Genomic DNA, 12,979 nt, shown 5'->3' with positions numbered 1-12,979 from the left:
CCCTTGCTTGATTAGGGTGGGATAGCTTTGCACATAGCCATGAGTAAGTTGGCTATATTTTCAAGAAATCTCCTTTGTGTAGCTAAGAAATTGAAGCATTCCTCCCACGCTGCAAAATCACATCTATAGCAAGCACAGTTTGGATATAGGAAACCCACCTCAAAAAAAGAAAAAAGGAAAGAGAGGAAAAAGAAGATAAAAGAGTTGATACTTGCCTCTTGCACCCCTAAAAAGGACTCTGTAGTGTTTTTCTAATCGCTTGGCCATGTAGTTGGCATTTAAAATAGCAATTTCTGTGGCTTCTTTGAGGCCCTTCCCTCCCATCATCTGCAACAAAGAGAAAAAGAGCCAGCCGTTAACCACTGAATAGGTAAGGTGAATGGTCAAGATGCTAAGCAGATGCCCCAGATAAATTCCTTCAAGAAAGTTCACCAGCTCACCATCCCTGCAGATTGAAAATGAATGGAAAAAAATCCCAGGAAGGAGATCTGCCAGTCTCTTCCATGTTTGGAAGATTTTTTTTTCTTTAAGCACTAATTTTAATTCTTTTTTTTTTTCTTGGGAGGGGCAGGAGTGGGTGAGGTGGAGGGAGGCAGGCCATAGTAACAAAGCCTGAGGCAGGGCACAGTTGACTGCATACCCCTGCAATTGAAAGAGGCAAGAGAACTGTTCTTAGAAGTGTTGCAATGTTTATTTTTCATTTCCTGTGAATTTGAGATGTAAAGAGAATTTTGAGGACTCTGATGAGATCTTGGTCAAAATCCATCAGATCAATTTGTGCGGTTTGTCTCTCCATAGTTTCCAATGAGGAACATAAGCATTATTCATGTTCACGTGTGCCAACTGCCTGGCTCAATCTGTCCTTCTTCTGGTGGTGAGGCCCTGCTGTCATACAGAGTAAAAGCCACCAAGAGCAAAGTGTTTAAACTCAAGATCACACCAATGTCCATGGCTGAGGGACCTCACAGTCCCTTTGTAACAGTGGTACAAAGTCCAAAGTGAGGAGAGTGTACAATGTGGCCCCAGGGTAGTCAAAGTAGGTCTCCTAACAGGAGAGCTAAACTTCGCCATAAACTTGAAAAGGAGTAACTGAGTGGAGGTTGGGTCTATAAAGGAAAAAAAAAGGGGAAGGAGTCACCATAGCAACCTGGATTGGGACCTCATGTTCTAAGTCTTTGCTTTGACATGGACTTGGTCCAGCCAACTGCTGCCTGTCTTCCTACGTGTCGCCGAGCACCATTCTCTAAATGCTGATGGCTCTAAGCACAAGCCCACACCAGCTAGATTTTATTCTCAGTGGGATGGGGCCATACATAGCATATGCTGGTGAGAGCAGGCAGTGAAGGTAAGAGGAAGCCAGGAGGGACTTGTGGGGCCTTAGAGAGAGATTATCCTTAGAGAGTATCCACAGTGGAGTGCAGAGGGTGAGGGAGAAGGTTCCAACCAGTATCTATAGGAGAAGTAAAGCCTGAAATAAGATAAGGCTTGAGCAAACACTACTTATTTAGTTTTAAAACTCAAACTTCGTTTGGTGTTCTAGGCGTATGGCCAAAATAGCCCTAGGGGGCTTCGCGGTCTGTATGTGAGAAACCATATCCAGCCCAAATACGTTTGTACAAATAGCCCCAAATTTACAGGATCCACAGATCAAAGGCAACTGGGGATTTGGTTGTTTGCAAAGAAAGGGCTTTTCGTTCCCATTGTTTTTGTTCCTCTAATGTTCAAACGACTTGCATGATGCTTTAGAGGCAGCTTCAAAGCTCCAGGGTACAGAGCTGTTGCTTTTGCGCCCAGTAAGAATCACAAACGCAGCTGGGCTTGCGTGGAGAGGCACGCTGGTGAAGCCAGCACTTGGGAGGCAGAGGCAGGCGGATTAGGAGCTCAAAGAAAGCCTTTAATGCATGTGGTCCTGTCTCCTAATAAGAAGAAAAAGAAAAAAGAAAAAAGAAGAAGAAGTCACAGGGTCTGGAGAGATGGCTCAGCAGTTAAGACCATCGGCAGCTCTTTCAAAAGACCCTAAGTTCAATTTCCAGGACCCCCATGGTAATTCCAATCTGATGCACCCAACAGGCACTGCATAGATGCAGGGCACAGACATACATGCAGACAAAACACCCATCCACACACAATACACAATTGTCTCAAAAGAGAAAATGATAAGCTTTTTAAAAAAATATATCATAAATGCCACCGCATTCAGACACAGCCAGCCCCACAGTCACCCAGAACAATCTGTATAGCTGAGTTTAGGGGTTTCGTCTCATCAGTGGCCACACTTCCTTTAACGAGGGCCACTGGTTTGAAAGAGCTGCTTTAATTAGCAACCGACCAAGAGCGCCTATCCACAGATTTGACATTCTAGGAGGCGGGCAGGCCAGTCTGAACGAGAGCTGCATAAAATCAATTCTGGTTTGAGTGTTTCTGTGGAGAAGGACAAAGCAGGATAAGCCTGTTCTCTGACAAAGCTCAATTATCCCTAAAACACAGGTCCCCAAGTCTCAAGCGTGGTGTTTCTGAACCCTGCCCCTCAAATCCCTGCTGCTCCTCATCTTATCCTCCAGGCTGCCAAAGAATGCACCCTAACATGTATCCCATGATCTCAGGAAAGGGTTATAGTGACCATGTGCACTGCTTTTCGCTTGCTGTCTGAGTCTGACAGGAAACCAAGTGACGTGGCCAGAACATTCACATGACTCATGGAACTTAGCTATGTCTGGGAAAACATAAGCCCATCACGAGAACCCAAAGGAACAGATGACACAATTCTAGCTGCCCTTCTTAGAAGCTTTCTTCCACCCCAGCGTTGGCGGTGGCCCCGGTCATCAGCAGTGTTCACTGACTCCTGTCTTGAGTCAGAGACTCCTTCGTTTTCAGCGCCTCTAAGAAAATCTCAAGTCCCACCTCTCCACAGCAACACGTGTTCACAAGCCTCACCTTAATGTAAGCCCATGAAATGGGTAAGATGGAGCTGGAGCCCCATGGGGCTGCACTGACGGTCCCCACGGGCCATGCGTCCTCATTTGGTTGTATGGAAACAATGGGATGACTGGGCAGAAAAGGAGCAAGATGCTTCTTCCTGTATTGGGTTTAAAGGGCACATTGCAATGATGTGAAAAGGTACAATTGAACTAAATGGCCAAGTTCTCCAGGAGCTCTGTTCTTCATAGGGAAACGCTGCAGGGACCTGACACTTCTAGGGGACGGATAACAAGGAGACAACTGAGACAGGAGCTCTCAATCCCTTCCTTCCTTTTCTACCACCTAACAGCTTCCAAGAGCTGTGGTAGAGGGCTTGGAGGAGGCAGCCCACACACAGGCCCCTCAGAGCAACCCCCACATCCATCTAAGCTATCCACTGAGTATAGAAGGCTGCTGATGAGAAGGTGGCCGCAGGCCCTCCGCTTGGAGGCTAACACATCCTCTAAACCACTTGGGATACTCAACATCTGTACATAATACAAACCAAAAGGACTAGGAAGAAAGTCAGCTTCCCAGCAACGCTGAACACTGCTCCTCCCGACGTCCACCACCACAGAAGGCTGTTCTTACTAAATTGAGATAGCTATCAATAGCTAAGAAATATCCTTCAGTAAACGGTGACTTCACCCAACTATCTCTAGTAATAACGTTTGTTTCCCCCTTATTTATCATGGATGCGGTGAAAATTAAAGCTGCAAGAAGTTCAGTGCCTTCTACCCAATTCACTCTCAGTATTGTCATTAGCTAGTTCTATTTTAAGGAAAAGAGAAACAAATAAGTTAAGTAAATAAATAGCTGGTAGAATCCAGGTTCAAATCCGAGACACTTAGAGGTGCTAACATTCCAGTTCCGATCCCTGCTTGGTACTGTTAACATGCACACTCTGGAGCCCACAGAGGCTGAGGGAGTACACGCCACGGTTACTAAGTTACGCCTTTCTTTGGACCAACTCTAAAACCACTCCTTGTCCAGTTCTGCATCAGTTGTCGGCAGCACGCTGGCTACGAAGGTTTTCCTGATACGTGAAGACTGATGGAAAGGACAAGTTTTGGTCCATCCTGCTTCCAAAACAAGCCTGAAGCAGCACCCCACAACTCACACATCCCACAACTCACACTCCAATGGGCCCCATGCCAGGGCCACCTCCTCCGTGGGGAATGCAGAAGGTCTTGTGAAGATTTAGGTGAGAGACATCAGACCCAAAGTCCCCAGGACGGCAGATTCCCACCTACCAAAAAAGGAAAGAGCAAAAGTAAACATCAGAGCTTGGCAAGCCTCCCCCCCCCCCCCCACTCCTGACGACAGAAGGACACGCTGTTCTGTGCTGTTGGTCTCCCCAGGAAAGGCAAGCAGAGCCACATCCACGATGTTCACAGAAAAGGCTTCCTAGGGTCAAGTGAAATGGCTCAGTGGGTGGAGGTGTTTGATGCCAAGTCTGACTACCTGAGTTTGATTCCACAGGACTCACATGACGAAAGAAGAGAACTGACTCTGACATGAACTCTGGTGCCCCATATCTGACCACTTCCCCTTGGTGGGGAGGCCTGGTGGCACTCAAAGAAAGAATAAGCAGGATACCAAGATGAGACTTGATAGCCTATGACCATAAAGTGGGGGAGGAGGTCCCCCTCAGTCATAGACCTAGGGGAGGGGAATAAGGTGAAAGCAGGAAGGAGGGAGGAACGGGAGGATACAAGTGATGGGATAACAATTGAGCTGTAATCTGAATAAATTAATAATAATAAAAAAATTCTGAAAAAAAACCCCAAAAAACGAAAACTAAGGTTTGATTAAACCTAAAAAAGAAAGAAAGAAAGAAAGAAGAGAACTGACTCCTGGAAGTTGTCCTTTGACCAACACACGTGCACACACACAAGGTAATTTAAAAATATCAAGGAGAAAAGGGGTTCCTGAAAGTTCCGCACTCTACCTGGCATCCCAGAGTCAAAGTGGCTGTGGCCTCTATGCACACAGCAACTGACCATTTAGCTCCATTCAGATTTAATATACATGCTTGAGCAGTCCCTACCTGTATGCCTACTTTTGAAAGGAGGAGAGGAAGTACCACTACCCCTGAAATTACTGTGTGTTCATTCTTACTGAACAGGCAGCTTTTACAGCACCAGTAACCACCCTTCTCTGGCAAATTCAAAGCTGGGTACTTATTATGCACATGGCTGGTTGGTCCCTTGCAAGGGTCTAGACTCAAGCATCTAAAAGATGCTAAGCTGAGGAGGTGGGAACCAGGCTGCCAGTCTTCCCGAGGCAATCCAGATATGCAGCTGCAGTATTCAACTGGCAATCTTGCCACTTTGGCTGTGGACAGATACATTTGCTCTAGGCTGCTGAAGCAGAAGGCAATCCCTGGACTAAAGTTGTGAACAGAATCAAACTAATGAAGGAAGGAGGGCAGGGGGCAGGAGTTCACGTTACACAGACCTTCAGTCACTCCTGCATCCCAGGGAGGCAGGATTGAATCACTTGGGGTCCAGGTGAAGTTAAAACTCCAAGTAAACTGGCTTGTCCACCAAGGTCCATGGGAGCTTGGCATCTACCAGTGCCCAGAATGTGGCTCCAAACTCCATCAGCTAGGCATTGAGGAGACCATGCCTGGTCGTGTCCAAGCATCACAAAGAAAAAAGGGAAAGGAAAAGAATCTTGGCTCTGAATTCAGTGCCGTGTCTGAATTCAGGGACTCTCAAGAAGCCAGAGAGAATAGTTTTCCTTGCTAGGAATCAAATTTAGGGTCTTATTTTTAAAAAAGGAAAAAGGAAAAAAAACCAAAAACAAAACTCTAGAATGATGGCTTAGCAGTTAAGAAGTGGTTGGGTTGGGGGTGGGGGCTGGAGAGATGGCTCAGAGGTTAAGAGCACTGTCTATTGTTTCAGAGGTCCTGAGTTCAATTCCCAGCAACCACATGGTGGCTCACAACCATCTATAATGAGATCTGGTGCCTCTTCTGTCATGTAGGCACATGCAGACAGAATATTATATAAATAATAAATAAATCTTAGAAGAAGAAGAAGAAGAAGAAGAAGAAGAAGAAGAAGAAGAAGAAGAAGAAGAAGAGGAAGCAGCAGCAGAAGAAGCAGTAAGGGGCTCGGCAGTGGTGGTGCATGCCTATGATCCCAGCAGGGGGATCTCTGAATTCCAGGCCAGCCCTATCTACAGAGCCAGTTCCAGGATAGCCAGGGCTACAGAGAAGCCCTAACAAACAAAGAAACAAACATAAAAGCAAACGAAAACAAGCAAAAAGGACATAAAAAACTAACTAACAAAAAAGAAACAGTTAAGAACACTTACTGCTCTTACAGAGGACCTGAGTTTGGGTCTAAACACCATCTGGAAACTCCCATTCCAGGAGATCTGATGTCCTCTTTGGATGTCCATGAGCACCAAGCACACACATGGTGCACATACATGCATTCAGGCAAAACACTCATGCACATAAAATGAACTCATCTTAAAAACAAAACAAAACAAAACAATCTCGTTATCCACTTCTCAGTGGGCCCCAAGTATGTGCACCTGGGCATTCATGTTTGCTCCGTCGAGGTAGACCTGTCCTCCGTGTTGGTGAACCAGGGCGCACACGTCGCTAATATTCTCTTCGAACACGCCATTGGTAGATGGGTATGTAATCATGATGGCCGCCAGGTTCTCCTTGTGTTTATCCACCTGCAGGGGGAAGGGAGGGAGGGAGGAGAGGGTGTGAGCCTTTCTTAGCCAAGACTTGGCTTTTTATTTTACAGGGTTAGGAAAGGCGAGGTCTTGGTGTTTGAACTCTTGAACAAGTATCTCAGCCTACAACAGGGGTAAAGTGCACAGCCAATTGCTCCTTCATAAATCATCCAAAAGCAGCAGCAAAGTCCTTTCAGGATTCAGTGGTCAAGATAAAGGAACCAGGAGTGGGGCTGGGCATGGTGGCACACACCTTTAATCCCAGCACTTAGGGAGGCAGAGGGAGGCAGATCTCTGTGAGTTCTAGGCCAGCCTAGACTCTACAAAATGAGTCTAGGCCAGCCAGGGCCTTGTTGCAAAGAGAAACCTGATCTCAAAAAGTGAAGAAACAAAGAAACAAAGAAAGAGAAAGTGGCTCAGCAGAGAGGGGCTTTCCTGGCCTGCAGAGCACTCTAGGCTTGCTCCCTGTAACAAATATAAAAAACTAGGCATAGCAGCACAGTCCCTTTGCCACAGCATTGGGGAAGCAAGGGTATCCTTGGCTACATAGCAACTTTGATAGCATGGGTTACGTGAGACTGTATCTTAACAAAATTAAACAAAAAACAGGATGCAGTTCAGAAGATTTTTGGATGTTTTGGGTCTAGGTCTGTAAAATGGCTCTGCTTTTATTCAATCCACCTCAAAAAACTTATTCCATGCTGTTTGGAGGGTGCGGGGAAGTGTCGCTGTACACGACTAACCTTCCATGTGTTACAGGTGTGTGCCGTTGTGCCTACTTCTCTTAACCCCCACTACTTCCCCCCCCCCAAAAAAGCAACTGTATATAAAAGATGATTCTAGTTTTTTCTTGGTTAGCAAGTCAGAGCAGGAGTAGGTAACAAGGGAAGAAAGCTCAAGTTGTAGTCCGTATATTCTATATTGGACAAATGCAAATAATTGCTAGTGACCCAGAATATTTGTGGCAAAAGAAAAAAAAAAAAAGAAAGAAAGAAAAAAAGGCCAACAGAAGGGAAGTAGAGGATGGAAAAAAATGATCAGGGCTGTGTACTTTCAGCGTCCCTTTGAAGGTTTTTTTACGTAGGTTTTTCAGTACCCATGCCTAACAACGCTGACAGAATCACATCACTATTCCACCAATTTCCCTTCCACTTAAGATGCAGCCTCCAGTCCACTGGTGGAAAACAGATATGGTTGCTAGGCAACCTCTTCCTGGAGCTTGGGAGCTTGGGAGTGGGGGTTGGTGTTGGGAGAAACAGGGTAGGATGTTGCCTGGAACCCAGCGGAGCACGGCTGGGACATTTACAATATCCGTGTGCATTCTGTAAATTCTCAATGCAACTGTGACCATCTGTTTGAGTGTGAATGGGAAAATATGAGGACGGACAGGGAAGTGGGCCCCGCAGAGTCTGCATACTATAACATCACAATAAGTACTCCATTTGTTATATTTCAAATGGAAGAACCAGGAGTGGAGGGGGTCAGTGAAAGGACCTCCCCCCTCCCATCTCTGAAGCAAAGGAGGGGATAGTAGACATGGCCAGTTTTAACCGGGGGCCAAAAATACCATTGCTTTTTCTTTTTCTCTTTGTACCCTTTGTACCCCACAGACCCATTTAGAAGAGCGACCAACCGTTGTCTTTCACTAAGTACAAGAGAAGACAACGTTTACATCAATTCTTCTAGTTCCCCCCCTCCTCCCCCGACCCACCCACCATCCGTCTATTCCCAGCCCGCTCCAGTCTGTGCAGCGGGGAGTGAGTACCATGGCCTTGAGGTGAGCTGCATCGATGTTCCCGTATCTGTCCACTTCCACGGGCTGGATCACCATGCCTGCCATGTGGGCACTCGCCGGGTTCGTCCCATGTGCGGACTTAGGGATAAGACAAACCTGGGGAGCACAAGGAAAGGTAGCAGACGAGGAGAAAGAGAGAGAAATAAAATCACCAGGATATTTCAAAGTAGAGCAAAGTCTCCTAGTGTGCCGATGACACACATTAGGCGCCACATGTTTTTTACTAAAACTGGCCACTGGTGCCTTGAAATCTGCTGTCACTGTCTCTGTTGTTGCAAACACAATGTCCCGAAGGGGGGGTCTCCATTTGACTCCCCAAATACTTTCCTAAAGATGTCAGAATGCCTTCCCCTAGCCCAGAGCACTAACAAGACGCCTGTGCCTTTTCTAACCTTGCCTTAGCCGTAACTTATGGGAAGCGACCTCTCAGAACATGAGGTTGGAAGATGAACTCCAGGACGCCAGTCTCACAGTGTCAGTGCTGCTCTTGCTTAACCAGGGCAGATGACAGCGACAGACAAACTCCAGGGCCTCCCCAGGCCAGCACAACTGTGCCAGCACTTACTGGGTGCTTACTCTGCTGTCAGTGATTAGTGTGAGCGTCAAAAACTCAACATGGAAACGATCAGCTTGCCTATGCTCACATGACTCGCTCACTAATGACACTAGCGCATTGAGAAATAGATCCCTAGGGTCCACAGCACAGTGGGTGACTGACAAAATGAAACATGCTTCAGTGGGAGAAATCAAAGGACAGTGTCTCAGGGCTACAAACAACAGTGTAATCTAGAGACCCGTTGGATTTGGTTTGGGCCCTTCAGTGCTGGGATGAACTCAGTCCTTGCTCATGTTTGAGCAACATCCCCGGTCCTTGTATTACGTTTTTTTATGGGAGGAGGAGAGGTAGATACAGAGCCCTGAACCCAGGAGCTTGCTAGGCAAGCCAAGCTCCACCACTGAGCCGCAGCAGGGGGTGGATGGTACGTGCGATGCTGCAAGCCACATCATGGTGTGAATATAGGAATCATGCAGTTGGTAGACCTGGGGCAGACCCATAACAAAAGAGGACAGGACGGAAGTTGCCCAATAGAACTCAAGTGGAGAAGTGAGCCTACCCTGAAGAAAAAGAAAAAAAAAATCACAGAGCTAGTATGGCATCTCATCTCCAGGAGTCATAAAAGCAAGCTTCTGAAGAAAAAATGTGGCCTCTAGCTGATTCTTCCAAAACAATGGTTGACTTAAGAAAAGCACATGCGTACAAACACACACACACACACACACACACACACTCAAACCACTCACACGAGAAGAGGAGGGCTGGATAGATGGCTCAGCAGTTAAGGAGGGCTCGAGGTCTGGTTCCCTTCCTAGCTCCAGGGATCTGATATCTCACCTCTGTGGCACCTGCATTCGCTCACGCACACGCAAACGCCATCCTCACCCAGAGCTTTAAGCAAAGGGCAAGTGGAATTACCCTGCTAACTGATTAAGTCCTTTCAAAAGTACTCACTGCTGCTGGACTCCAGGCGGAGCGCTGAGAGTGGTATGAAATGGGGGGGATGGAAGGATCTAGAGGGTTCGGGAGCCCCACAAGGAGACCCTCAAGGCTGGCAGATCTGGACCCCCCGGGGGCTTGCACAAAACGTTGTGCCAATCAAGGACAATGTATGCAGTGAACCTGGACCCCGCCTGTTCAGATCTAGCCAATGGACAGCTCATTCTCCACAGTTGTGGAGAGAGCAGGGACTGCCTCTGACATGAACTCTGGTGCCTCAGATTTTATCACTTCCCCTTGGTGGAGAGCCCGGAAGGCACACAGAGGAAGGGGAAGCAGGCTATCTGGATGAGACCTGATAGGCTGTGGTCATATGGTGGGGGAGGAGGGCCTCTTCCGTCAGAGGTCTAGGGGAGGGGAATAGGGTGGATGAGGGAGGGAGGCATAGAGTAGAAAAGGAACGGGAAGATAACATTCGGGGATAACATATGGGATGAAATCTGAATTAAAAAAAGACCAGTAGTCATATCACTGTGTGTCATATCACTCAATTTTTTGTTCTGTTTCAAAACTTGTTTTATGTGGTGAAACTTTTTTTTTTTCTTCATTTATCAGGACCAAGGCTGGAGACATTATTCTTTCTTGCAAGGTTTTTTTGGTTTGGTTTGGTTTTGGTTTTTTGATTTTTTTGATACAGGGTTTCTCATATATATATATATTCCTGGCTGTCCTGGACTCACTTTGTAGACCAGGCTGGCCTCGAACTCACAGAGATCTGCCTGCCTCTGCCTCCCAAGTGCTGGGATTATAGGCCTGTGCCACCACGCCTGGCAAGTTATTTTTATTCTACATCCTAGTATGAAAGCAACAGTTTAGGACAGAATATTGATAAGGAATGGGAAAGGGGGAAAAAACTATTCCTATTGGGCCAGAGTTAAGAATTGATACATTGATGGTATACATAAGAGCTGAAAATGTCAGCCAGCCTGTGTTTCTTCTGAGTTCTTCATGTCCAAGGACATGGGTGTTAACTTCTACAGCAAAGGACACTGAAAGATCGGGAAGTGAGAGTATTACACTGAATTTGGATTTTCAACTCTTCCTAAGTGTACTCGCAGGTGTCCATCACAGGGATCTGGCTACTGAGGAAGCTGTGATAAGCAAAGCAAGAATTTTGTTTAATGACAAGAAGAGGACATAAGCCCAGGAGGGAAGGTGGCCTGCAGAAGAGGACATAAGCCCAAGAGGGAAGGTGGCCTGCAGAAGCTAGGAGGCCATAGGTCTTAGTCTTCCCTAGCTCCCCAGAGAAAACCATCCTGCCAACACCACAAAGGCAGTTTCTGATTCTAGCCTCTAGCTGCCCCATGAATGCTTTCAGGAGACACTGACTTAGTGGTCATTTTCTGGAGCAGACACGGAAAACTGATCCCACCCTGGAACAGCAGAAAGAGGCACTGTAGACAGCCTTGTGTTCTGGAGAGATTTAACAATCTTAAGTCCCTTTCACGGTGTTAATTTTCCCTCACTTTAAACTCACAGTGCTATTCTGGACACGGCAATATCAGGATCCAGTTTTGATGTTTTGGTTTCTTTTAGGTGAATCCAACTATAGTGCATTTATATCTTTTAGAGGGACGCGATGTCCCTAGCTTTCGGGAAGACGCCTGGTGCTGAACCACAGATTTCATCCTCAAAGAGTTGAATGTATAAGACACTAAAACTGTTTTCTGGGGGTTAAAACCTGACAATTAAAGGTCTTGACCACCTCAGGCATTCAGGAAGAGGAGCAGTTCTCAAAAATTAACAACAATAATAATAAAAGAGTAGATGTGTATATGAGCAAGGTCAGCACTTCTCCTTTCTATAGGAAACTCGGTCTCTGGCCAGGACACTTGAGCCTGAGCAGCAAAGTGAGATTAACTGTAAAGCGCTCTGTGCCTGCCACCTGGTAATTGCTAAATAGGTTTGTTAAATTATTCACATTTTCCCAAATTAAACTGATGAATCATGAACTCGGGCATTCTATTTCAGGAGCCTCTGAAACTTGACCGAAGAGCAATTGTGAAATAACTTCCAAAAGCAGCTTGAAGGCCGAGCGCCATGAGGGGGGACCTGGGCAGTTTTGTAGCGCGTAACTTGTCTAACTCCTTTCCAGCAGGAAGGGCATGTTTAGCTGAGGCCCATTAGAGCCTATTGTGTGGGAGCAGCTGCCTTAGACATCGCTAATGTGGAAAATCTTCCCTGGCCATTTGAATAATAAGTCCTTCTCTTCTCCTCTATAACTGGGCTAAAATTAAAGCTGTTTGTCTAGAAGGCTGCTGATGTTTCTAGACTGGCGAGTTCCGGCTGTGTTTCTGAGCTCAGCAGCTAGGGGCTCTTCCCTGCCTTTCTCTTCTACTGTCCCCTCACCCTCCCATGATAGCAAGTGTGCACGTCAGTGCCAGGGAAGACGTCACACTCGGGGCCATAGGAGGGATTCTCAGAGAGGGAGAAAGTGCCACAAACTGAGGATCATGGTCACCAATTTAAAAAAGGTATCTCATTTGGAGTTTCTGTCTTGGTCCCCAGCTCCTATATCAGAGCTACTATTTCCTGGTGTCAGGGTGCAAACATAGGCAAACACTGAGGGTTGGGAAGTATCAGAGTAGGAAAAAGCCCCGAGTTATGGCTGGCCCTTTACCTCTGCTTAGTCCCAGACCTTTCATAGACACTGCCAGTGTGGGTTTGGTACAGCGGATCTCAACCTGTGGGTTGGGACCCCTTTGGCAAACCTCTATTGTCAACAAAATAAAAATCTACATTCCAGTTCTAACAATGGCAAAATTACAGCTATAGAGTAGCAACAGAAAAAGTTTATAGTTGGGGGTCACCACAGCATGAGGAACTGTATCAAAGGGGCGCAGCATTAGGGAGGTTGAGAGGCACTGGTTTGATGGCTTCTCTGTCAAGCAATGGTTGTGCCGTGTGGAGGTCTCACAGCAGGACCAGCCCCTTTTCCAGGTCCCCAAACAAACAACAGTGAAGAGGTA

At 46.6% G+C, this 12,979-nt stretch overlaps 1 protein-coding gene across 1 annotated transcript in view; it reads right to left on the bottom strand.

Annotated features, from left to right (window-relative positions):
- The window catches only part of GLDC (glycine decarboxylase), an 86,878-nt gene that overhangs the window by 12,357 nt on the left and 61,542 nt on the right, over nt 1-12,979 (bottom strand). Inside the window, exons 17-21 of the mRNA XM_084772602.1 lie at nt 8,426-8,551; nt 6,508-6,657; nt 4,095-4,207; nt 2,935-3,076; nt 216-327 (exon numbers count right to left, since the gene is read on the bottom strand). Coding sequence (XP_084628728.1) covers nt 216-327; nt 2,935-3,076; nt 4,095-4,207; nt 6,508-6,657; nt 8,426-8,551 — 643 coding nt within the window. The remainder of the gene's footprint in view (nt 1-215; nt 328-2,934; nt 3,077-4,094; nt 4,208-6,507; nt 6,658-8,425; nt 8,552-12,979) is intronic.

Source organism: Acomys minous, assembly GCF_964271855.1.
Source record: "Acomys minous genome assembly, chromosome: 2".
Taxonomy (NCBI): domain Eukaryota; kingdom Metazoa; phylum Chordata; class Mammalia; order Rodentia; family Muridae; genus Acomys; species Acomys minous.
This window is presented reverse-complemented; position numbering and strand designations above follow the sequence as displayed.